Here is a 26,724-nt window from a genome sequence, read left to right as displayed (position 1 = left end):
TTACGTATTTTCTGACTAGCTGTTTGTATAAGGGATAGTCAGTGATTGATTTTATCTGTCAGTTCCTTGCAAATAAAGTTACCTAGGTTTTCATTTTCTCTTCCTTCTCATTCGAAGGATCATTTGAGGGAAGTCTTAATTAGGGTTTTACTGTGGTGAACAGAAACCATGACCAAGACAACTTTTACAAGGATGACATTTAATTGGGGCTGGCTTATAGGTTCAGAGGTTCATTCTGTGGCAGGAGCATGACAACATCCAGACAGATGTGGGGCTGGAGGAGCTGAGAGTTCCTTCCACCTCTTGTTCTGGAGGCAGCTAGCAGAAGACTGGCTTCTAGGCAGCTAGGACAGGGGTCTTAAATTCCATGCCCACAGTGACACACCCACTCCAACAAGGCTACACCTCCTAATAGTGCCACCCCTTGGGCCAGGCATAACAAACCATCACAAAGGATAAGACTGATATTTTCAGAATAATACTGTATACCAGTAAATAGTCTTTCTTTTCCTTGTTAGGTATTTCACCATTAACCATCTTCCCACCCTTGCTCCTTCCATCAGTCTGTCTCTGTCTCTTATTACAAAGGACATACAGAATGGACTTGTGAGCAGAATCTAGCCAGTCCTCTCAGATCCTCAGAAGCTTGAAAGTTTTACAAATTACATTTTTTGACAACTTCATGCAGGTATTATAATATATTTTGATTACTTTGACTTTTCACCCTTTCTTACCTTGCTCCCACTCCATCAATCTCTTCTCCCAGTCCCCTTGCTAGACTCATGTTTTGTTTTCTTGTTTTGTGACCCATTGAGTTTTAAGTAGGGCCATCTGTGCATTGTGGATATGGAGCTATCCATTGGAGCTGGGTGGTTCATCACTGGGCACACAGCTAAAGACAGTGCCTGCCCCTTCCCCAGAATTCATCAATAGCCAATATTTAGCAGATAGTGAGAGTGCCATCAGCCCTTCTCTAATCCATGACATTTCTATTGAGAGGCCCAGTCTTAAGCCTGGCTCTGTGCAGGCCACAGTAGTTAAATGGTGATGAGTACAGGGTTTGTGTCTTACCCTGCAGATGCCATCTCATAGCCCTTCTCCATGGTTTCTGGTGTTTACATTTTTTTTGTCTTCTCCTTTTACAGTGTTCTCTAAACTTTAGAGGGGGTGGTATATGTTTGGAACTTGAACATATATGTAACTGTTATTTAACTGGACACTTTGAAAAGGCACAATTCTATGCATTCTCTTTTGTTTACTGCAAAGAGAAGCTTCTCTGATTAAGACTGAAAGCAGCATTCATCCATTGCTATAAACATAAATATTTAGAAGGGAGGTTGGTACCATGTCAGTTTAGCTAAACGATTAGTTTAATTCCCACTTAAGGCCTGTAACTTCCTCAGAGCCATGGGTTTTTGATTGGGTTTATAGTCCCAGGCGTGAATCCTCCCCTCGCATACAATCATCAAGTGGTTGATTAGCCCCATAAAAGTAAACTGCCATACTACTATTGCAGCAGTGGACACACCTTGGCTGGCAGGTTGGGCATATAGTTTGTACGGTTCACAGCTGGGTAGGACAGAGATGCCTTTTCTCCTCTCACAATGTACATGGCACCTTCTGATACCCTGTGAACATGTGAGCAGGGGGGAAACTTAGAGCTCAGTTCCAGCTTGATCTGTCTTGCAACAAAGGTATGTGGTGTCTTCAGCAGTAGAATCTTATCATGTAGTATTATTGGTAGGCAGTCGGAAACTTGAAATCTTAAAGAAAATAAAAAGTGGCCTTTGTACAGACTTTCTAAAGATGTGGTTATTTATTTATAGAATATTTGTTTTTAATTGCAAAGTAGCATACGGCTACAGGTAACAATTTGAGACACTTCTAAAAAAAAAAAAAGGAAGCCCTCTCGCATAATCTAATTCTTAAATCATTCACAGTCTTAGGCAACCACCATTCTAATTTTTATGTCTAAAGATTTGACATTTAAGAAGTTTTAACTGCATAGTCTTCACAACTTTTAAAAAACTAGGTTTAATTTTTTTATGCATATGAATACTTTGTATTTGTATATATGTACCATATATGTGCCTGGTGCCTGTAAAGCCAACTGGAAATTACAGATGCTTGTGATCTGCCCTGTATATGTTTCAAACTGAACCCTGGTCCTCTGTAAGAGCAGCAAGTGGTCTTAACTGCTCAGCCATCTCTCCAGCCCTAACTGTATACTCTTATGATTGGTTAGCATGATGTTCATTTGTGTGTAGCTTAGAGCAACTTAATTTCTTTTGATTGCTCAGTTATAACACCATTGCATGGGTTTGTTCAATCAGCAGCTGATTCTATATTGGTTTTGGTACTGGGGAATGAACATATCCTTGAATGTGTTCTGCCCCTGAGCTATTCCACATGCCCTAGACTTAATCTTTTGAGGAAGTGCTAGGCTACTTCTCAGTCTGGCCACATCATTTTACATTCCCATCAGTAACATATTATGATTCTCCTTCTGTCTCGTCTTTTCTTTTTGAGACAGGGTCTTCCCATGTATCCCTGGCTGGCCTGGAACTTGCTTTGTAAACCAAACTAGCCTCAAACTCTCAGAGATATGCCTGTCTCTGCCTTCAAGTGCTTGGATTCAAGGTTTGGGCCACTATACATGACTGGTTCCAGTTTCTTCCATCTTTTTCAACCTTGATTTGTATCTGTTACTAAAACCAGTGTCAAATACCTCCTTCCCTCATGTTAATACCAACCTGTGTGCCTCATCCTTTTGAACTATTCTTTCTTGCCCTTAGTTGTGATCATCTTGGTCTGACTAGCTGCCTCTTGTGAATCTGTTGTTTGCTATGCCCTTGTGTTTGCTCACAGTGCTATACTCTAGGTAGGATTTAATAATGATTGAGCTTGGAAACATTATTGCTTGACCTTGTAATAATCATGCAAAGAAAGGGTTGAATGGCTTTTTCTAGGGATAGGACATTGCAGTTTTTACTTTTATGCAATAATAGGGCTGTGAAGTAAAGCACAAGACCTATTATGCCTTTTGGTAACTTGTTTGCGGAGAGGGAAGAAAACCCTTGATATCAATTACCTGTTTTGTTTTTTAGAAATGATTTAAAAATGTCTGTTAAGTGTGAAACACTTCTATCATTTTGGAGGTTAGGATAGTGATTCCAACTATTGTTGGATGGAGGTGATGAGCACTAGTGATGTTTCTTCTGGGTACTAGTTGCACAATAGCTCACCAAGCTGGGTATGTACATAATAAAAGCTGATGTTGAAAATAAGGTAAATCCAGGTGTGGCATACATCTGTAGTCATGCCTACTTGAAGCTGAGGGAGGAGATGCCCCTGATTCTGGCAGTTTGAGACAGTCTTAGTAAGGTACTGAGACTGTCTTAAAAACATACACCACATTTACCCCTGCTTAGCGTCTTCTACTTTAGTGCAGTGCTCCACTTGTCAGGCTAACTACCTTTCTAGTGACTGCTCCATTTTGAGTGAAGTTCACAATTTTACATCATCATCCTTCTATGTACAGAGCTACACTGTGAGTCAGCGAGATGGCTAAGCAGGTGAAAGGTACTTTATATTCAGGTCTGACTGTTGGAATTGGCTTTCTCAAGAGAACCAACTCCACAGAGTTGTCTTGTGCCCTTCACATAAACACCATAGGACAAGTGCCATACACATCATGCATACAAAAATAATAAAATTTAAAAGGTTACATTACTATTGCTGTAAATTAAGCTCTTTTGGTCAGCAGCTCAGTTTCAGAAGTGAGATGATTTAAGCACATTTAGATCAGATTTTATTTTCTGCTGTGTTACTGATTTAACAGTGATCTTTAGCAACTTAGTTCTTACGCTGGGCTTTCAGTACTGACACTAAATGTATTAGCTGTGTCAAGCTTCTCTTAGAATTAGGTTCTTGTTAGAAAAAGAATGGAGTCATAGAAAGAATCTATATTTCTATTAGTTTTTAATGTAAAAACCATCTAAATGTACAGAAAGTATTATTAAACAGTTTTAACATGATGAATCAAAGGGAAGACATGAACTTTTCTGAGGAGAAGTGAACAAATGTCTCTTTATTCCAACTGGGTATCAGTGATAGAAACAACCAATTCAGCCATGGCTTGGTGAGCCAGTGAACGTAGCTGGGGTTTCTTGGGAGGAGTTGACTGCACTGCAGGAGCAGTCTGTCTTCCAACAACAGCTACTGGGGAAGGATGTGTGGCCTTAGAAGCTTGCCTCTGCCCCCAGCAGATGTTAGTAGTCTGCAAATCCTGGGGTGGGGTGGGCTGGGGTGACTTACTGCCTGTGCCTCAGCAGTAGTTAACTGTAAACCCTTGGGAAGAGGGAGGCCTCATGAGCCCTTTTCTTTGAGGGAAAGTTGATGGCCCAATCTTGTACAAGTCTCCTGGCACTCAGATTTGCTGAGAGTTTAAGAGGGCAATGACTGTATTACACCCTGAAGGCAATATTCCACAAAACAAGGCAACAAGCTAGTCCTTAATTTTTTTTTAAGGGTTTGGGGTAGGGCTGTGGAGGGTCTCTTGGGACAGCGTCTGTTGTGACTGGCTTTGCATTCATTGCAGCACTTTTGCTTCAGCCTCCAAAGTGTGCGATTACACCTGGTTTCCGGTTATTTTATCCTTTCCTTAGAACTTAATTACATCATATTTTAAAGTTTTTACTTGCTATGTGAATTACATACAAGATGGCTCTTGTTCTGACATTTTTGTTCATGTATGTAATGTATTTTAATCATATTCACCTGTTTCCCTCACTTGTGTCTCTTCCACTCTCACTGATTCCTTTCTTCTTCCCAGGTATTTCCTCTTTTGCTTTCACATCTTTGGTGCTGGTGATGGTGAGCTAGAGCTTCGTTAGGGAAGCTAACAGGAACATGAGTAAGGGATTATTTGCAGGAGTATGGCCAGCTTATCAGTGGCTACACTAGAGAAGAGAATGCCTCCCCTCCTCTAGCATCTGGTGACTCCTCAGGAGGAGTGTAGCCCCTAAGTTTAGTTTAAATGATACATAAAAACCTAAACATTGTAGATGTTTTTCAGTACCATGTGATGTTTTGATGTGTACATAGTGATGTTCAGTCAGGTTACCATGCTTCTACAGACATCCTTCTCTAGGATATAATTTTCAAAATCTTCTCTAGCCATTTGAAACACAAAGTCTAGTATCATCAGGAATCACTTTTATTGCACACTATCACCAGAATTTGTTAGTCACATCAAGCTGTAACTAATACCTATTGACTAGCCTACCCCACCCTCTCCAGCCTCTGGTAACCTTAATTCTGCTCTCAGCTTCTGTGAGATTCAGTTTAGTTGATCCATATGTGAATAAGGTCATGTGAAGGTTCTTTTCCAACTGATTTATTTCACCCAGGGTAATGACTCATAATTTCATCTAGATCATTACAGATGAAAGGATTGTATTCTTTTTCTATGGGTGAATGGCATTCCATTGTATATCTACTTTAGCAAACTGGCTTCCTTTGACTGTACCCAGAGGTGGGACTGTTGGGACAGGTGGCAACCTTTTGAAACCTAATTCTCTTCCCTAGTTTAATGAAGGAAGCTTTAAAGGAAGTGTTTGATTTTGACCAAATATGCTATATTGTCAAAGTTAGCAGGAATGTTGCAAGGCCCATTTGGTTATTAGAAGTTGTCAAAAATTGTGTACTAGTTAGCTGTGTCTGTGGGTAGCTAGAAGCAGAGATACTAAAAGAGTTCACGAGAACAATCAAGTGGCTATCTCTGCTTAGTCAGACTATGTCCTCAAGTGGAAGGATAGTTGCATTATGGCTGCTGAAAACTTTAGTTGGTTGGGTAGCATAGATGTACTTAGTTCTTTAAATGCCTGGCTTGTGTCTCCTAGGCCTTCCCTAAAGTTTCCCATGACTCAATGGACTCCTGAATATAACGAGCTCTACACCCTGAAAGTGGCTATGAAGAGTGGGACTCCTCCTGATGCGCCCACTACACAGGAGAGTCTGAAGGCGGTTCTTCTGCACCCACAGCCCCTAGGGGCCACTAAGAGCTTCCCTGCAGAAGTGGAGATGATCAATAGCAAAGTGGGGAATGAATTCTCTCATCTGTGTGATGATTCCCAAAAACAAGAAAAGGATATGAATGACAACCAGCAAGAACAAGAAAAAAGTGGTGTTGTGAGAAAAAAGCGCAAAAGCCAGCAGGCTGGCCCCTCATATGTGCAGAATTGTGTCAAAGAAAATCAGGAGATCCTCGGGTTGAGGCAACACCTAGCGACACCAAGTGATGAAGATGACGACTCTTCCTTCAGCGAGTGTCTGTCTTCTCCCTCATCTAGTCTCCATTTTGGGGACTCTGATACTGTGACTTCAGATGAGGATAAAGAAGTCTCAGTGAGACATTCCCAGCCTATTCTGAGTGCTAAAAGCAGAAGTCACAATGCAAGGTCCCACAAGTGGCCTCGAACTGAGGCAGAGCCTGTGCCAGGTTTGTTGATGAAAAGACCTTGTTTTCATGGCAGTGCAGTGAGGAGAGTCCCATGTAGAAAGAGGCCAGTGAAGAGCAGCTCCTCACAGAGGACACAGAAGCAGAAGGAGAGGCTGCTAGTGCAGAGGAAGAAGCTGGCTCAGAGGAAGTACGCTCTTCTCGCCAGCTCCAGTACCTCCAGTGAGAATGACCTCAGCAGTGATTCCTCTTCCAGTTCCTCCACAGATGGAGAAGAGGACCTGTGTGCATCTGCCAGTGAGAACCCCAGCAACCCCGCTGCTCCCTCAGGTGAGAAGGCTGAAGTGCAGGTATATAATGCCACTGTGCCTGTACCCAGTTCTTAAGCAAGTTCTCTTAGCTTTTATTCTTTTATTTTTGAAGCTATTAGCATTTTTTGATAAGATTTATTTATTTATTATATATGAGTACACTGTAACTGTCTTCAGACATACCAGGAGAGGCAATCAGATCTCATTACAGAGGGTTGTGAACCACCATGTGTTTGCTGGGATTTGAACTCAGGACCTTTGGAAGAGCAGTCAGAGCTCTTAACCACTGAGCCATCTCTCCAGCCCAGCTATTAGCATTTTTAATTAGTGTAAACACCATTGATTAAATCCCCCTCATAGGACATTCACACATAAGGTACCAAGAACAGTGTCTAGACAGACAAAACACACTCCATCTCCATGTATAATGGCCCAATATTGTTTTATTCCATGTGTATAACCACTCTTATCACTGACAGACAAGAGCAACAGATTAATGGGAAACTCTCAACTTTTATTGTTTAACAGTGTAATCAACTGTGTCAAACCGTGACTGCCTCCAGATACTGAAAGAATTTCTATTGACAAAAATTAAGCCATTTGATTTTCTATGTGTATGTAAATTGGTTTTGTAAGCAACAATTATAACTAAATGACAATAATGGTGGTGACAGTTATGATGATGATGAGTATAAGACAGAATCTCATGATGCAGCCCTGGCTGTCCTGGAACTCACTATGTAGACCAGGCTGGCCTTGAACTCAGAGAGCCATTTGCTTCTGCTTCCAGAGTATGTCACAATGTCTGGAACATAACTAGAATAACTTTTAAATGACTTGACTTGTAGCCAGTTTTTTCTTTTAGTACTTTTTCACTTTAGTGGTTATTTTAACAGATAACTCTATAATTTTTCCCATGTTTAATCCTATTAAGAACATTTATAATCACAGTAATGTCTGCTTAATCTTACTTTTCTTTTACTTTCCTCTTGCTTTTTTTTTTTTTTTGGGAGACAGTCTCCTTGTTGTAGCTGGCCTTGAACTCTTGATCTTTGTGTTTAGCTTCTCAGTGATGGGATTACAAGCATGTATTTTGTCACCACAATCAATTTATCTTCCTTTTTATTGCTAAAAAAATTAAGTTTAAGTCAGTAAATTGTTTCTTTGGAATGCACACCTGTAATCCCAGTGCTTGGGAGGCTGAGGTAGGTGAATCTCTGTGAGTTCCAGAGCAGCCTAGACTGCACAGTGTGATCCTGACTCAAAGAATAAAACAAAAATAAATGGAAATGTTTTAGTGGTTTTGCTGTTTGGTGTTGCATATTAGGGCTTGCAACCATATCCTTCACATGTTCTAAGTAAACATGTACCTAAGGTGATAGGGCTCACATTAATCCTAATGGTACTTGTGGAGTGCATGATCATTTGTCCTTGTGTCATGGGTTTTCTTATGCAACTTGACCTCCTTTCAAAGGAACACATACATAGAAAACCTACATTAAGTAGAATAAGTTATGCACATGGATGGCAGCAGAGGGGTAAGAACATGTGTGTGGAGGACAGAGGTTAACCTTGAGTGTTGTGTCTCCCTAATTTTGTTGTGTCTTTAGCTTTTGAGACAAGCCTTTGTTGGAATCTGGAACTCAATGGATTGGGCTAGGCTGGTAAGCCATCAACCTTGAAAGATCTTCCTGCCTCTGTCTCCTATCACTGGGATTTATTTTTTTGAAGACTGTGTCTCTTCCCCACTCTCCTTCAAATTCATGGCCTCTTTTTTTTTTTAATTGTTATTGCATACATATATGTATATACATATATATTTCTAAATATAACCTATTTAGTCTATATAATATCACTTGTGTGTATGTTTTCAGAACTGTCCATTTGGCATTGGACAACCAGTTGGTATGTTCTTCCCCTTTTCTTTTGTTCAGCTACCTATAGGCAACTCAGTTTTTTGTGTACAGTTGACACCTTAGAGGCTATTCCCCTTCTAGTTTTACATAGTGTCTGGGCTCTAACGTGCTTCTGCTTACATAGCACTTTAGTGTCTGAACTGTCTCCCATCCCTAGGAGAGCTTTGCAGATGTGTAGGGAGGGGTTTCTGTGACAGAATTTTCCCCTTTTGTTTGATATCCAGCCTACCAAGGTTCAAGCTTCTACTCCACTCTTGAGGCCTGCTGTTTCCCCTCTGTCTTCTCTCTTCTTCCCGTTACTCTTTACTCACCAACTTAGTTCTTACTCAGTCAGGCTTCATTTTTTCAGTCTTCTTGAATGTTGTTTGAGAAGTGTTCACTGAGCTCACATAATGCTGCAGAGTTTCATGGAGGTTCTTCCCTCATACCTCAGAAAAGAACAAAGTACTCAGGGTTCTTTTGGGTAATCGGTTACGTTTTTTTCAAATGGTCTGAATCTAAAGACTGATGTTGGGAAGGAGAAGCAGAGCCCAGTGTCTGTTTAAAATCATGAGGTGGTATGTTTGTGTGACATTTGGTTGAGGAGTTTGTCTTGGGAAATGAGGTTTAGCACTACTGTATCTGTGAGGGGGATATAAGTGAGCTCACCTGTTAATCCTAGTTATTAATACCCAAAGTGAGTGTCAGTGCACTTACTTATGTACTTGTCTGTCTTGGCAGTGTTAAATTACCACAACTACACTGCTTTTAGACATTAACATCAGGGCTGAAAGACAAGGCTCAGTGGTTAAGAGCACTGGCTGCTCTTTTGAGGACCTGGGTTCAATTCCCAACATCCACATAGAGACTCACAACCACGTGTAATTCCAGTTCCTCTAGAGGCCCTTTTCTGGCCTCCTTATGCATCAATTACATGCTTATATACATGTAAATAGAGCACTTGTGCACATAATACAAAGAAAGAAAAGCAAGCAAGCAAGAAAAACATTTATCTGGGGAAACACATCCTGAAAGTTTAAATGAACCTGACATTTCTTGGTTTCTAGAAAAATATTTTAAATTAGTTTTTTGTTGTTGGTTTTGTTTTTTATTTTTTTGAGACAGGATTTCTTCATGTACCCCTGGCTGTCCTAGAACTATCTGTGTAGACCAAGCTGGCCTCGGAGATCTGCCTGCCTTTGACTCCCCCAAGTTTGGGACTAAATTCATGTGCCACCACCATCCAGCCTAGGTTTTTTTTTTTTTTAAAACAAACAAACAACAACAAAAACAAGGACTTAGGGTTTGGAGAGATGGTTCAGAGGTTAAGAGCATTGGTTGCTTATATAGAGGACCTAGTTGAATCACCAGCACCATCGTGTCTAACAGCTGTATACAACTCTAATACTAGGGGATTTGACTCCCTTTTCTGACCTCGGTAGGCACTGCACACATGGTGCACACCATGCATGCAGGCAAAACACCCATATCTCTAAAATAAATACATTTCCTCCTCAGAGAATCCTTGATTTTTTTGGTTAGTTGAGACAGGGTTTTCTCTGTGCAGCCCTGGCTGTCCTGGAACTCACTCTGTAGATCAGGCTGGGCTCAGCCTCAGAGATCCTGCCTCCTCAAGAGCTGGGATTAAAGGTGTGCACCATCATTCCCTGGCCAGAGTTTCCATTCTTATTGTCCAGAAGCAATAATTGTTAACTATTACTTGTTAATTAATAAGTTTAGAAACCTCTCCAACAGAAAATAAGAAAGCATCTGTAGAGGCAAACAATAAAGGTTTTTATATCAGCATGCACAATTACACAATTCTGTGCTTGAGTGCTCCCTGTTTGTTCACCTAGCTCTTTCTGAGTTCTTGCTGTACAAACTTGCACACCTGTGTAAGCTTATCTGAGAGTGTCTTAGCTTATCTACACTAAAATGTCACCAGCTGCAGTGCCAGATGCCCAAGGAGTTATGTCCAGATCCTCTGCTCTCAGCAGGGACTGGTGCTGAGAAGGTGCCAGCTCCGGCCACAGTGTAGTCCTGAGAGTTTTATGTTTCTCATTTCAGCTTCTCCATGTTTTTCTGCTTATAGCATTTAAAGAATCATTTTAGAATAGCATATAATTCACAAGAAACTGAAATATTGGTGGGAATTCCTTTTTCTTTTTTGTTAAATTTCAGCTCTTTGGAAGTAGTTTTCTTTCTCCCGCAACATATATGAACACTGACATTAAAAGCATCATATGCCCAGTGACTGACAAAAGCCTCACTGGTAAAAACCTGACCTTGAGTCCAGGCTTGATGACTAAGTCAAGCATGCTTTAGTCAGAATAGCATTGGGGTGTCAGCTTAACTACTTTTTTTTTTCTTCTTTCTTTTTCTTTTTTTCGGAGCTGGGGACCGAACCCAGGGCCTTGCGTTTGCTAGGCAAGCGCTCTATCACTGAGCTAAATCCCCAACCAGCTTAACTACTTTTATCTACCAGTATTGCTTTACTTGGGTCTAACAGTATATATCAGCATTGTGGGCTCGTTGAGTGACTGATGGAAATCTGAGCCTTTTTAGTGCTTGTAAGTGCTAAGATACAACAATTTTACCTTACCCACTGCTTTTGCCAATTGACCTAAAATAAACTAGTTGAATTTAGTATTGGATATTGTTTTACAAGCATTGTTCACCAGAATTCTGAGAAATAGTTCTCTCCTAGTGCATCTTTATTACTTGGCTTCTAAGTTTATCAAGGATTTCTGTTCATAAATAGAAGACCAAAATGAAGTGTCAGTTGGATTAGTAGCAATTTTGTTGGACATTGTGTTACCCTAACTTCAAAATATTTGGAGACAGGATCTCACTGTGTAACCCTAGCTGTTCTGGAACTCACTGTATAGACCAGACTGATCTCAAACTCAAAGATCCTCCTGCTACTGTCTCCCAAGTGCTGGGATTGAAGGCAGGTACCATCATGTCCAACAGAATTTAGTTATTTCAAGATAATCAAATAAACTTAGGTTCAAATATAGATGCTCATTTTAGTGTTTTGTTACTGTTGAGTGAGCCCTATCTGACTCACCCACTGGTTTATTTTTGTTCAGTTTAAATTTTTTGGTAATTATTTCACTTATTATTATATATTTGCGTACCATGTGTATATAGTGTCTGCAGAGACCAGAGAAGGGGATTAGATTCTGTAGAACTAGAGTTACAGACTTGTGAGCCATCACTGTGTCCTGGAAATTTGAATACAGGTCCTCTGCAAGAGCAGCCAGTGAATCATCTCTCCAACCCCTCATTAATTTAGTTTTTAAACTTACTGTTTTATACCACTAAAACCTTGGAGTTTTCAGTTAGATATGCATATGAGACTTCTTATAACTCCCCCCACTCCCCCGTGTGTGTGTGTGTGTATATGTGTGTGTGTGTGTGTCTGTGTGTGTGTGTGATATTTACTTTGTGTGGTGCACATTTCTGTCAGTTGTGCATATAGTTAGGTGTCTCTTCTTGGTTTCTCTCTTATTTTAATATATTATATTTTTAACCTGTTTGTTTTATTTGAAAAGAATCGGTCTCTTACTGAAACTTCAGCTCACTATTTGGCTATGCTGACTGGCCATTGAGCGTCGAGTATCTACCTGTCTCCACATTTTACATGGGTTCAGGGGTTCTGAATTCATGTAGCTATCCTGCTGTTCTCAAATATATCCATTAACATTTCCCCCTATGTGTTTGAGATGACATCTTTGTTATATGTTAAATGTTGTTTTTATTTGGATTTACTATTGGAATTTTTAAAATTTGTTTACTGTCTGTGTGTGAGTGGTTGAGTGTACGTGTAAAGGTCAAAGGATAATTTCTGTTCACCCCTTCCACTGTTTGGGTCCCAGGGGTAGAACTCAGAACAGCACTCTTGGTAACAAAGTGCTTTTATCTGCTGAGCCATCTCTCCTACTCCTGATGAGAGGTTTAATATCTCATTTGTCTATGCATTCCTATAGAAGGACACACTTTGATTATAGAATCTTTAGCATTTTCTTAATATTTTTGCTTATACTTTCAAATATGCTTTATAATTGGTTTGCTTATCTGTAAAAGACCCAGTGAGAGCTCTTGGGATGTGGTTCCAAGTCCAAAGCTCATGAGTTTTGTACCCACTCACCACTCAGCACTCATTCCTACCCAGAAGAACCATCCACCACCAGCTGCTCTCACTCCCTCGCCTGCCTCTGTCGCCCTCTGCTTAGCATTTCTGCAGTTGGATTGGTTTTGACTTTTTAGGCTAATTTGCTGGCTCTTCAACAACAAGGATGCTGTATAACTCCCCATCATTTTCATATTACTTTAATATGAAAATAATTTAATTTTCTCCAAGGTCAAGATAAATTTTTGCTTAGTGGTTAGTATAAACATGCCTTTTAAACAGGTTTGCTTTTTTCTCTCTCCAGGAAGTATTGATGAAGATGTTGTGGTGATAGAAGCTTCCTTCACTCCCCAGGTCACTGCCAATGAAGAAATTAATGTTACCTCAACTGACAGTGAAGTGGAGATTGTTACAGTTGGAGAAAGCTATCGGTGAGACTTTAGTTCTTAGTTGTCTATTTGAACTTTTTAAAAAAATTGGTTATTTTATTTATATTTCAAATGTTATTCCCCCTTCCTGGTTTCCCATCCACAAACCCCCTATCCCCTATCCCCTATCCTCTACCGCCTTCCCCCTGCCTCTATGAGGGTGCTCCCCCACCTGCCCACCCACTCCTGCCTCAGTGCCCTAGCATTCCCCTACCCTGGGTCATTGATCCTCCACAGGACCAAGGGGCTCCCCTCCCATTGATGCCAGATAAGGCAGTCCTCTTCTACATATGCAGCTGGAGCCATGGGTCCCCTCACGTGTACTCTTTGGTTGGTTGTTTAGTCCCTGGGAGCTTTGGGGAGGGGTGGGGTCTGGTTGGTTGATAGTGTTTTTCTTCTATGGAATTGCAGACCCCTTTATCTCCAGTTCTTCCCCTAACTTCTCCATTGGGGTCCCCGTGCTCAGTCTGATGTTTGACTGCTTGCATCCACATCTGTATTGGTCAGTCTCTCACATAGCCTCTAAGGAGGCAGCTATATCAGGCTCCTGTCAGCATGCACTTCTTGGCATCAGCCATAGTGTCTGGGTTTGGTGTCTACAGATGGGATGGATCCCTAGGTAGGGCAGTCTCTGGATGGCTTTTCCTTCAGTCTCTGCTCTGTTCTTTGTCCCTGCATTTCCATTTGTGAGGAGGAATTCTGGATTAATATTTTTGAGGTGGGTGGGTGGCCTCTTCAACCGGAGGCCATGTCTATCCACTGGATATGGTCTCTACAGGTTCTCTTTCCCCTTTGTTGGCTATTTTGGCTAATATCATCCCTGTTGGTTCCTGGGAACCTCTTGGGTCCCTGGCATCTGGGACTTTTTAGTGGCTCCCCCAAGTTCTCCCTTCCCTACTGCTATACACCTTTCAAATTCCTGCCCTCTGTACTTTTCCTCCATCCCCTGTATCTGACCTGGCCCCTGTTTTTCCTCCCCCTCCTCTCTCCTTCCCAGTATACTTGAACTTTTAAATGTAGATACTTGACCATGTTTATGGTACCAATTCCCTCCAGACCCTCAGCTTGATACAAGGCTACATTAGATTTACTTTGGGGAGGCAGTAAAACTCACTATTGTAAACATTCTATTCTCAGACCAGTGGAGCTGGAATATTAGGGGATATATATTTTTATCATTACCCCATTTGCTCTAAGTAAGCAGCAGTTTTACTTAATATTTTTTTAACATGGGCTTTTTAATTTGTAGCACATAGAATCCATAAACTATGAAGTTTGGTTGTGGGTAAAATATAAATATTGGGTATAATTCTGAATTTACAGATGAAGAAAACTAATGATATATAAAAACAGCACTTGCTATTTGTGTACATCAAGACTGTCCTCATTGTTACGTGTGAAAACTGTGCTCTTCTGTTATAGGAGCCAAGTCTAAGGCCCTTGATGGTACTGTTTTCCATTTAATCATGCTAGCTAAGTTCTGAACTAATAAGTGAGTAGAAACATCTCATTTGTTTAGATAAATATTTGGACATACAATGACTTTTTTAGAATTACTTCTGACACCATGTCCCCTTGTTTGAAATGAAAAAGTTAACATTTTATTTACTCCATGCTTAAGCTGATAATAAATATTAATATTAGTGATCAAGAGTTGTTTATTTGATACATCAGACTACTCTGTGGATGAATATTAATTTTCATGTCCAAATATATTCAGAAGTACATTTGAGGATCTCGATCCTTTTCTACTCAGTAATTTTTTGTTGGAGTGTGGCTTCTGATGATATGGAAGTTTTCTCCCTCTCTTCTTAAATAATAAAAAAATTGTGTGGGTTATCATTTATTTGTATAGCTTTTAACTGCATGTATGTATGTTTATCATATATGTGCTCTGCCATCGGAGGTCAGAAGAGGTCATCTGGTCCCCTGGAACTAGAATTAAGAGAGAGACTCATGTGGGTGCTAGGATGACACAGATCCTCTGTAAGAGCAGTCAGTCTTCTTAACCGTTGACCCATATCTCCAGTCCCCTCCTCTCTGTCTTTGGTTTTGGTTTTAAGCGATTTCCCTAAACAGGAAATTGGTACTCTAGTGTGCCAAAGGCTGTCACAGTTAGCCTGCCACTGCTCACAAGGCAGAGCACCAATTCAGTTTTTATATGTTAGCTCTCGGCTGTTAGAAAACAAGATCCGCTTTTCTTGTGGAATTGGAGGTCCTTTTATCAAACAAACATTTCAAGTAAGAGTCTCATGATCCCCAGGCAGTTTCTTGTTAGTACCTGAAATGCACCTTTGTCATGGTTGGGCTGTCAAGGGTTCTCGGCCCTTCTGGTGTAAGAGAATATTTTTGTCTGTCTGCCTGCCTGCCTGTCTATCTGTCTGTCTAGGGTTTGACAGTTGCCATTGTCATAGTGGCCTTGAAGACCTCTGTGACACTGTTGCCTTATGTGTGCACTAGAGCTCTGTCCAGTAACTGTCTGGCTAGAGGAAGATCAACCTGGGGTGCCAAAAGAGCCATAAAGTAGCTGCCTGCTGTTGATGGCTTTCCAGAGAAGATAGATAGACAGACATTAAACATACAGACAGAACCCCACATTCATCATAGGCTCTGGACTTCTCAGGAAGGTCTTCTTTTTTTTTTTTTTTTAAATTTAGCCCTCCTTCTCCCCCCTGTCCACCTGACTCAAGGCAGGGTTTCTCGGTATATACCTAGTTATCCTAGAACTAGCTCTGTAGACCAGGATGGGCTCAAACTCAAAAGAGCTCCATCTGCCTGTCTCAGCCTCTGCCTACGAAGTGCTATACCACCACCACTCAGCCTAATTTAGGTTTTTTTAAAAATTATTTTATGTATGTATTTTGTCTGTGTGTATTTTTGTGCATTACAAGTGCTCCTAGTCAGGAGAGTATGCTGGATCTCCTAGAAGTGGGCTGTTAATGGCTGTGAGCCGCCGGTAGATGCTAGGAATGGAATCGGGATCCTCTACAAGAACAAGGAGTGCTATTAACTTCTGAACTGTCTGTCTCCCAGATAGGGTGTGTGCGCGCCTGCCCGGTTGTATGTCTTTCTGTCTGTCTGTTCATGAATATGTGTACTTGAGTGCAGGTATTCAGAGGCGAGAAGAGAATGTCAATTCCTTTGGAAATGGAGTTAAAGATGTGAGTCACCTGATGTGGGTACTTGGAACCAAGAATCCTTTGCAGGAATAGCAAGTGCTCTTAACCACTGAGTCATTTCTTTTTTTTTTTTTTTTTTTTTTTCCGGAGCTGGGAACTGAACCCAGGGCCTTGCGCTTGCTAGGCAAGCGCTCTACCTCTGAGCTAAATCCCCAACCCCGAGTCATTTCTTTAGTAGCCCTTTCTCAGAATTTTTTTTTTTTGAGATTTTATTTATTTCATGTATATGAGTACATTGTAGCTGTTCTCAGACACACCAAAAGGGGGCATCAGATTTCATTATAGATGGTTGTGAGCCACTATGTGGTTGCTGGGAATTGAACTCAGGACCTCTGGAAGAACAGTTAAGGCTCTTAACTGCTGAGCCACCTCTCTAGCCCATCTCAGAAGTTTTTTTGTTTTTGTTTTTTTGTTTTTTGTTTTTTTTTTTAATCTTAGAAGTTTTTAATGAGGATATTTGTCCTCATAAGAAAGTATTTTTATTTCAGGTTTGTTTACAGTGGTGGCTCGTGATATGCAGTGCTTTCTCACATATGCATTGTCTTAGGAATTACCTTTCATACTCTTATCTCTTCAGAATTTTAGGTTTCTAATTTCTTTTTAAACTCTTGGGCTTTAGTGTTGATAAAGACAGTTCAGCCCACTTTGAATTTTTATATATTTTCTTAATAGTGGAACCCCTGCTAACTTTGCATTTATAAACACATTACTTAATGGATCTGACTCATGTTTGTCACTTGTGCTGATAACAAACATAATATTCATAGTTTATGAATATTCATAGTTTAGTCTGAGCAGACAGAAGACACAAATTATGTAACAACTTGTGACTTATTTGCCTCATTTTTCAAAAGCAGATTTAATTGTTCTGAAGCCTTGAGTAGGTTAGGAATATTAGCATACTATCTGTAAATACTCTTCCATAATTATTATGATTCCTTAAGAATCATCTAGATGCTTGTGAGTGATTGAAAAGAGTACAATGCCATTCACTTCTGGTATTTAAGGTTGTGATTTAATGCTTAAAGTAAGTAGTTCAAGCAAGTAATGCTCTTTATGAATCACAGATTCATAAACTAGCCAGTGTTTTCATCTTTGCCAACTCCAGGGACCCTCCCTGCTGTCTTTATACTTCTGTGTATTATGTTAGGAGAAGACCAGAAGCATAGGGACCAGAAGCATGGCATAGGGTTTCTAAAGTTAAATTCTGCAAACCTAGCTTGGGACATAATTATATACATGACTCTTTGTCTTATTTGTGTTCCTTTATTATAATGGAATTTGTCTTGGTAAGGGTTTTACTTCTGTGAACAGATAACTATGACCAGAGCAACTCTTATAAGGACCACATTTAATTGGGACTGGCTTACAGGTTCAGAGGTTCAGTCCAGTATCATCAAGGCAGGAGCATGGTGGCATATAGGCAGGCATGGTGCAGGCAGAGCTGAGAGTTCTACATCTTCATCTGAAGGCTGCTAGCAGAAGGCTGCTAGCAGAAGACTGACTTCCAGGCATCTAGGATGGGGGTCTTAAAGCCCACAGTGACACACCTACTCCAACAGGGCCACACCTTCTAATAGTGCCATTTCCTTGGTTTAGCATATGTAAGCCATAACACAGTGTATGGTGATATTCACTTAAAATTCAAGTGAATATTTAAAACAGTGGCTATTAAGAGCAGTGTTTCTGTCTTTCCCTTTTCTGAATGGTTGATCTGACATCATCTATTGTCTGCTCTGGTTGGTGGTACCTTCATTTAGCAGCTTATTGAATGCCTGGCATTGCATTGGTCATAGTTTCTAATCCAAGGACCGTTATTTCTTGGGAGAGTCATGTATGAAGAATTAAAGTGTTTTATAAGCTTGTGGCACTTAAGAGTGACTGAAAAAGGATCTACCCTTCATTTATGTTTACTAACTTGATACTGACATCATTTAAGGTCTCGTTCAACCCTTGGGCACTCCAGATCTCATTGGAGCCAAGGTTCAAGTTCACACACAGGCCGGGCACAGGAGCCTCGAAACCGCAGTAGGATCTCTACTGTAATACAGCCCCTGAGGCAGAACGCAGCAGAAGTTGTGGACCTTACTGTTGATGAAGATGGTAAGTTGGAACTGTAGCTGTTGGGTTATGACGAAAATTTGATAAACTACCTTAAATGACTGTTTTGTAATCTGATACTTGAAATTTACCTTAGTCATAATTTAATTTTTATTGGAAAATATTGATGAGTGTTACTATTCTTAAAATATTTATATTTGTGTTCATTTATATTTATAAAATTTCAAAAACCAAGGCATGGAAAATGAGATGAACATAAATTTTAAAAGTCTTAGCTAATGTTGTGACCTGGTTGCTATGTGTAAAGGGTTAAAGTGAGGCGCATAATCAGTGATCATGTTTTGTCCTAATAGTCCCCTGTAGACACACCTTTGTTTATTGGTATGGTAAGGACACGAAGAGTGGTTAGTAAGCTAGCATTGTCATACTGTGGTAAGTTATAAACACTGGCTGGGCAGCCTGGCTTGGAATTGTGCTGTGCCAGAGAATGCAGTTTGTGACTTGAATGTGGCCCAAGGGCAGAACTTGGACTTCCGTCCAACTTTTCTTTTTTTAGTGGTAAATAAACCAGAAAACTTAGTAGGTACTGAAAACCTTTCTCTCTTGTTACTGGGGATTAAACCAAGGGTGTCAAATATGCTAGGTAAGTACAGCCCTAGTCCTCCTGGAAAACTAAACATCTGACCACTAGGTCGTACATGCATGTTGGGTTTTTAAATACAGTTCTTATCTTTCAATGACATTTTGGTTTGGTGTTGCAGTGACGTTTTGTGAGAGCTTTATTGTATGTTATACTTACTAGGAAGTTTGTTCTTGATGCTTTTTTTTTTTTTAAATTTAGGCATTATCGTAGTGAGATTAACTTGTCCAGGTGTGGGGCGTGTATGTATAAGCAACCCTTGGTAGGCCATAATAGGGGAATTCTGAACCCAACCTATCTATAGTAAGAGACTGTTTCAAAGAAAAAAAATAAGTTGCTGATTCAAATTAAAATACAACCTGTTTAATCTTCTGGTAAAGCTAAATTCATGTTTTATGTTTTTTAGAACCTACTGTAGTACCAACCACTTCTGCTAGAATGGACTCACAAACTACTAGTGCTTCCATTAACAATTCAAATCCATCTACCTCTGAGCAAGGCTCTGATACTACTTCAACTGTGGCCAGTAGCCAGCCTTCCACAGTGTCAGAGACTGCAGCTACTCTTACAAGCAATAGTGCAACTGGTTCTTCTGTGGGCGGTAAGTAAGAATGCTGGGATACTCTTTAACCAGTGTTGGCAAGAGTGTATTCCTTATGGTGCGATACTTCATGTTAGCAAGGCATTGTCAAAAAGGAAAAAACAGTCTATAGAGTGTAAGAAAATACATTTGTAACTCATGTCTGATAAGGGTTCTAATAACAATACAAACAGTATTCTGAAATAATAAAAACACAGCAGCCTAATTTAAAAATAGATAAAGTATTTGACCAGATACTTTCAAACAGCCAATGAACAGTGAACTTCATGCAGAGATGCTAAGCATCACATTGATTAATGGAACACGATGGAAACATGTTGAGGTACATAGTTACTTCACACCTACACAGGTGTCCATCCATAATTTAAAAGAACAAAGAGGAGCAGAGTCACCAGAACTGGTTGGTCATAGAGAGGAATTGGAACTCTAGTAACATGCTGGTAAAATGCAGATGGTATAGCTGCTGCTGGGTAAAACACTGGCTGCTCCTCACGAAGTTGAACAGAGTTCCCTTGTGGCCCACCAGTTTTACTCTTAGGCATAGTTTGAATCAGGTAAGATGGAGATAGGAGTCTTAAAGGTTTCGGTGATAACACTTTTCTCTACTTTTGCCTTGTTCTTCTGGCATTATACATAAGAAACTTTGCCTAACTCAAGTCCAGAAAGAACATTCTTTTGTTTGTTTGGAGTGAGCTGAGGATCTCATTTGTGTTGTGTGTTTTGTCTTTTTGTTTTGTTGTTGCTGTTCTTTTGTTTTTTAAGATGGCTTTCTTGTATATCTATAAGTCCACTGTCATATCCTCAGACACACCAGAAGAGGGCATCGGATCCCATTGCATGTGGTTGTAAGCCACCATGTGGTTGCTGGAAATTGAACTCAGGACCTCTGGAAGAGCTCTCAACTGCTGAGCCATCTCTCTAGCCCTTGAGTGTATTTTTTTTTTTTTTAAATCACTGAGCTATAACCATCCTAAAGAGTTTTGTATTTTCAGCACTGATCACATTATTTCTTTGTTCCAGTTAGCAGTTATATTGCTGGTTCTCTCTTACTAGCTTAAGGCAGCTTGGTGGCTCTGCACAGTGGTACAGATAGGAACTCACTAACAAGGACACACATGATAGATACTATAGCTCATAAATTGACAATATCACTATTTTTAGTGAGAGCACTTTATGTTCTTTCTGTAATATATTTTGCTTTTAGTTCTGATAACATCTTTGTGACTTTCATCATTCATCAAACTAGAAAATGACTGAATGCGAAAAGTCTTTCTTTTCTGGAAGAAAACTAAAGACAGAATTGAGATATTCATGGAAGGGTTTCCCATGGATGCCTTTCAGATGCCATATTCTCTGAAAGGAAATGGAGGCAGAGGCAAATGGACTTTAATTTACTAAGTGCATATTCTTTCGTGGCACTTTACTTGGATATTTTACATGATTTTTTTTTTTTTTTTTTACATAATTTTGTTTTTTAAACTTGGTACCCATGGAACTGGAGTTATAGACAGTTGTAAGTCACCATGTGGTTGCTGGGAACAGAATCTGGGCCTTGTAGAAGACTAGACTTTTTTTCTAAAGGATTTATTTATTCAGTTTATGTATACAAGTACGCTGTGACATCTTCAGCACACCAGAAGAGGGCATCGGATCCCATTACAGATGGTTGTGAGCCACCATGTGGTTGCTGGGAATTGAATTTGGGACCTCTGGAAGAGCAGTCAGTGCCCCTAACCAATGAGCCATCTCTCTAGCCCCAGCCAGAACTCTTAACCCCTGAGCTATTGCTCTAACCCCTTTTATGTGATTTCATGTTGTCATTTAATACTTAAAAATGCCTTGGTATTTGCATTATATTTCCCATTTTATATAAGATGAAAATTTAAAAGCTAAATACTTAATTTGGGGTTCATAGTATCTTTGTGGTAAGGATTTCAACTCTCCATTCACTTTTCTCTTGATAGCATTAATACTGTTCTTCCTACCTACATTTCATAATTACCTTACAGCTTTCATTTATGTATTATACATGACTACTTATTTTTAGTAACTTCTGTTTCATTTCTTAGGTGTTAAATTCACTGTAGTTCCTGACAGTTTGTTCTTGATATTACACTATACAATTTTTGAGACAGATGATTGTCCCAAGCCAAATTGTTATACAGAAACTTGATAAAGTGGCATATGTAGTTGTACTGAATTAAAGCAGTTGGATTGTGTTTCCTCTTCACATTCAAGATCATATGGAATTGTCCGTTCAGCTTTCAGCTTTATCACTTGTTCCCTGATCCATACAGGTTTTCTACTTTGAATCATTTAAGCCAGCTAACTACCTGATATCCAAATAACTAAATGACGCAGTTAATGACCAAATGTGCAAGCCGCTGCCTCCATAAGTGCTGAGTACTTTATGGTAGGCTCTTCGTAGTGATTTGCCCTTCATGTTGTGTTAGCTCTTCCCCTCTCACCCCCCCCCCCCGCCCCCCACCCCGCCACCATGAATTTCAAAATTCTGTTCTTTTTCTCAAGGCTTTCATCTTTCATGGGAAGGAAGTTAAAGAATAAATTCTCGGGCATGTGCTTCTATAATAGAGGACCTGATATTAGCTTCATAAAAGCCTTTGTGTGTTTAGCTTGCTGTTCTTCCTAAATGCCTGATCCCCAACTGTCTATTTAGAATCCCTGAGTCTGTGTTCTATCTCCATTCTTTTTTTTTTTTTTTTTTCCCCCGGAGCTGGGGACCAAACCCAGGGCCTTGTACTTGCTAGGCAAGCGCTCTACCACTGAGCTAAATCCCCAACCCCCCATCTCCATTCTTTTTTTTTTTTTTTTTTTTGGTTCTTTTTTTCGGAGCTGGGGACCGAACCCAGGGCCTTGCACTTCCTAGGCAAACGCTCTACCACTGAGCTAAATCCCCAGCCCCCCCATCTCCATTCTTAACCTTGTGTTTTCTTTGTCTTTATTGTCTTCACCAGTTCCGTTTCCTAGTGCATGTACAGGGTCTCCTGCAGTCTCTGTGCGTGCTACGGGTTTCCATTCTACATTCTTTTTATCGAAGTTATCTATCTGTGAAGTTATCTATCTGTGCGTGTGTGCGTATTCACACCACAGTGAGTGTGGAAGTTACAGGGCAACTTGGTGTTCAGGGATTAAACCCAGGTCTTCAGACTCTGTGGCAAGTGCTTCCAACCACTGTTTGATCCCTGTTCTTTAATTTGCTTCTGACTTATTCAGAGTGACAAAGCATGCATTATGCCTGTCATCTTCCCGGGCCTTTCCTTGGCCCTTCTGTATCATAATTGAAGTTGTTTTCACCTGCCACTGGGAAGCTGATAACTCTCATTCTGTGACTTTACAGTGTTGTCCTGTCCTTGTATAAAGTTTAACTGTCCTTGGACATGGTCCCTGGACTATTCTGGAGTCGCCCTCAAACATATACTCTAAACAGCTCACTTTTCTAGCTTGTGCATATACTTGAATTGTGCAAGTAAAAAGCAAAAGTGTTCAGCCTCCTGATTGGACCCCTGTTCTACTGACCCCTCCATTTTATGTGCAGTGTACAGTAACAATTAATTCGATTCCTTGGAGTCACATTTTGTTACCAAAATTAGTTTTATCTGAGTTTGGGCAGCAGAGGAAATGAAAAGATTGGGAGATAGTGATCCAGCCAGATAGTCATAAGGTGGATACTGCGGCTTCCAGTTTAGTTGAATATACCCAGCAGACTACAGTACGGAAAGTGATTTGTGTTACTGGTTAAAGGGACTTAGAAGATCTTTTCTTTGTAGAACAGAGCGGAAGAATTCACATGATACTTTTGAAACTTTATTGCTAAGAAATACTAAGAAAAGATAATCTCTTTGTCAGATTTGATACATATGAACTCCCTGAAGAATTTATATTCTCAGAAGAATCATAGTGGAAACACTACACAACATTGCATACTGTGTGTTAAGCATATTACCATCATATTATTTTTTTATTTTAAAAATTAGATTTTGTGTGTGTATGTATGTGTGTGTGTGTATATACATGTATGCACACACATGTGCACTTCAGAAGACAACTTGAGGTGATAGTGATTTCTTTTCTTCTGTCATGTAAGTCCCAGGAATCTAACTTAGGTGTTTTGACTCAACAGCAAGCCCCTTACTATGCTGATCAGTCTCACCAGCCCACTCTCTTCTCTACATCAGATTATTTTCAGATTATACACAGTACTTATTTTTATACACTGGTATTTGATCATTTTTTCCATTTGTTTCTGTTTCAAGATGACGTGAGGAGAACTGCATCAAATGCTGTCCCAGAAAGTGGTCCTCCTGCAATGCCAAGGCTACCTTCATGCTGCCCCCAGCACTCACCATGCGGAGGGACATCACAGAGTCACCATGCATTAGCACATCCACACTCAAGTTGTTTTCAGCAGCATGGCCACCATTTTCAGCATCACCACCACCACCACCATACTCCCCACCCAGCTGTCCCAGTTTCTCCTTCCTTCAGTGACCCTGCTTGTCCTGTGGAAAGACCTCAAGTACAGGCGCCTTGTGGAGCAAATAGCAGCTCTGGTTCCAGCTACCACGACCAGGTGTGTGGGTTTTACAAGTCACTTCCTCCCTTCTCCCTGTACCCCTTTCCTTCCTTTCTCTTCCTTTTTTTTTTTTTTTTCTTTTAAACTTGGGTTGTGTTCATAAAGAAGTAGAAAATCCCAGTGATATATTTTAGTGTATGTGTTGCCAAAATGAATTTGTTTATAAACTAAGCCATATTCTTGAATGCAAAAATGAACTAATTTAATGAGCTGTGAATTTTTAAATTGAGTCTTGGTATACAGAAAGTTAAAATTATTACAAACAGTTAAGGGGAAAAGTAGACATGATAGCTATCGTAAAATTCACTTGTCGGGTCATGGATATGGCATGGTGAGTAAGAGCACTTACTGCCAGGCCTGACCTGAGTTCAGTCCCTGGAACCCACATAGTGAGAAGAGAGAGCCAATTCCTACAAATTGTTCTTTGACTTACATATGCATGAGCACTGACACTCTCTCTCTCTCTCTCTCTCTCTCTCTCTCTCTCTCTCTCTCTCTCTCTCTCTCTCTTTCAGTGCAATTAGAAACAAAAACAAACCCAAAAGATACTATTTCAGGGAAGTTAATATAACTTTTAGTTGTCATGTGGCTGAACAGAGCCAAGATACCTTGAGAAAGGCTGCCTTTCTGTGTCTCTTGACCTTTCCTGAAGCACCAAGTTTTGCCTTTAAATTTTGCTGGCTGTCTCTTTTGGGACAATAATGGAGAGGTCTTCTCCAGTAGGAATTTGAAAAGAGTTAGTTTAATAATGAGCAGGATTTCAGATGTTGTTTTGCTTCTTTGTGTTAACAGTTCAGGATATTAAATGGTTATCTGAAGCTTTTGTACTTCTGGGGAAGGAGGTATGTTGAAGGCTCTGCCATAAAGGAAAGCCTCCTTTTACCAGCAATGGGAGTTGAAAGGAGAGGAAGTTAACTAGAGTTGTAGGCCATGGCAGGGTAGCCCCACCAGCTTCCCCATTCTTGAGAGAGCTCCCAACAAAGGAGTTTATCACATAGTGTTCTCTTGTTGTAGTTGATAAGAATACAGTTGGCTAAGAGATAACTTCAGTACTCTGAGATACAGAATGCTCTGAGTTCAAGGACAGCCAGGGCTACACTGGAAAAATCCTGCCTTGAAAAAGGAGGGAGGTCTGAATTCAAATCCTAGCAACCACTTAGTGGCTCACAACCATCTGCAATGGAATCTGATGTCCTCTTCTGGTGGACACCAGATATAATAAATATTAAATATGTACTCATATGTAATAAATAAATCTTTTTTTTTTGGAAGCTGGGGAATAAATAAGTCTTAAAAAAATTTTTAAAAAAGAAAAGAAAAAGGAGGGAGGTGGGGACAAACAGAAGTCAGACAGAAAGGTAGCTAACCCTAGTACTCGAAGCAGAAGCAGGTGGATCTCTGTGAGTTCTAGGCAAGCCTATTCTATAGAGTTCCAAGATAGCTAGGAATATGTAATGAGACCTTGACTCAGAAAATAAAAGATAAAGGTGCAGGTGAGATTGAATTACAGAAACAATGCTTCCTTTTGCTCAGAGTCAGTAGGTGACTGTCTTTACCAGTTCCAGTTACCTTAAAACAGTGGTTCTAAACCTGTGGGTCATGACTCTTTCTGGGGGTTGGACAACCCTTTTTTTAACAGGGTCACCTGAGACCAGTGGAAAACACAGGTATTTCCATTACAATTCTTTTTTTTTTTTTTCCTTTTCTTTTTTTCGGAGCTGGGGACGGAACCCAGGGCCTTGCCCTTGCTACCACTGAGCTAGTAAATCCCCAACCCCTACATCACAATTCTTAACAGCAAACTTACAGTTAAGAAGTAGCAGCGAAAGTAGATTAATGATTGGGTATCACCATAATATATGGGACTGTATTTAAAGTGTTACAGCATTAGGAAGGTTGAGAACCACTGTTTTAAAGGAAGGGATAGCTTATCCCAAAGTTGTCTCATGGACAGCAGACTGGTGTTGTTGATAGGGATGAACTCTAAGAACTGTCCTCTCTGCCTCCCCAGTGCAGAGATTACAGGTGTGCACTTAGCTTTTCGTGTAGATTCTGGAGGAATCAAACTTGTATCCTCATTCAGAACCATCTTTCTATCCATGTTTGACACTGGTCAGGGATAAGATCTTCACTATGTAGGCTAGGCTCACCTTGCTTCTTTTACCTGAGGGCTAGAGTGACAGGTATATCAACCACACCTGGCCAGATCCATTTTGAAAGCACAACTGTACTGAACCTAACTAGTAGACATTGTGTTTAAAATACTTAAAAATATCAACAGTAAGAACAACCCAACAATTATTTCTTTTTTCTTTTTTTTTTCTTTTTCTTTTTTTCGGGGCTGGGGACCGAACCCAGGACTTTGTGGTTCCTAGGCAAACGCTCTATCACTGAGCCAAATCCCCAACCCCCCAACAATT

The 26,724-nt window shown here is 40.2% G+C and overlaps 1 protein-coding gene and 1 non-coding gene across 13 annotated transcripts in view; one reads left to right on the top strand and one right to left on the bottom strand.

Moving 5' to 3' along the window:
• Positions 1-26,724, top strand: part of Rnf111 (ring finger protein 111) — a 76,192-nt gene that overhangs the window by 30,103 nt on the left and 19,365 nt on the right. For all 12 annotated transcript variants that reach the window (XM_039081137.2, XM_039081135.2, XM_039081132.2 and 9 more), the window contains 5 exons: positions 5,904-6,790; positions 13,106-13,232; positions 18,348-18,511; positions 19,516-19,710; positions 23,985-24,301. In XM_039081137.2, the coding sequence (XP_038937065.1) occupies positions 5,923-6,790; positions 13,106-13,232; positions 18,348-18,511; positions 19,516-19,710; positions 23,985-24,301 (1,671 nt within the window). In that variant the 5' untranslated portion in view covers positions 5,904-5,922. The remainder of the gene's footprint in view (positions 1-5,903; positions 6,791-13,105; positions 13,233-18,347; positions 18,512-19,515; positions 19,711-23,984; positions 24,302-26,724) is intronic.
• Positions 7,146-7,275, bottom strand: Snora20 (small nucleolar RNA, H/ACA box 20). Its single transcript, XR_005488770.1, has one exon. It is a non-coding gene; the product is annotated as a small nucleolar RNA SNORA20 (small nucleolar RNA).

Source organism: Rattus norvegicus, chromosome 8, assembly GCF_036323735.1.
Source record: "Rattus norvegicus strain BN/NHsdMcwi chromosome 8, GRCr8, whole genome shotgun sequence".
NCBI classification, from domain to species: Eukaryota; Metazoa; Chordata; class Mammalia; order Rodentia; family Muridae; genus Rattus; species Rattus norvegicus.
This window is presented reverse-complemented; position numbering and strand designations above follow the sequence as displayed.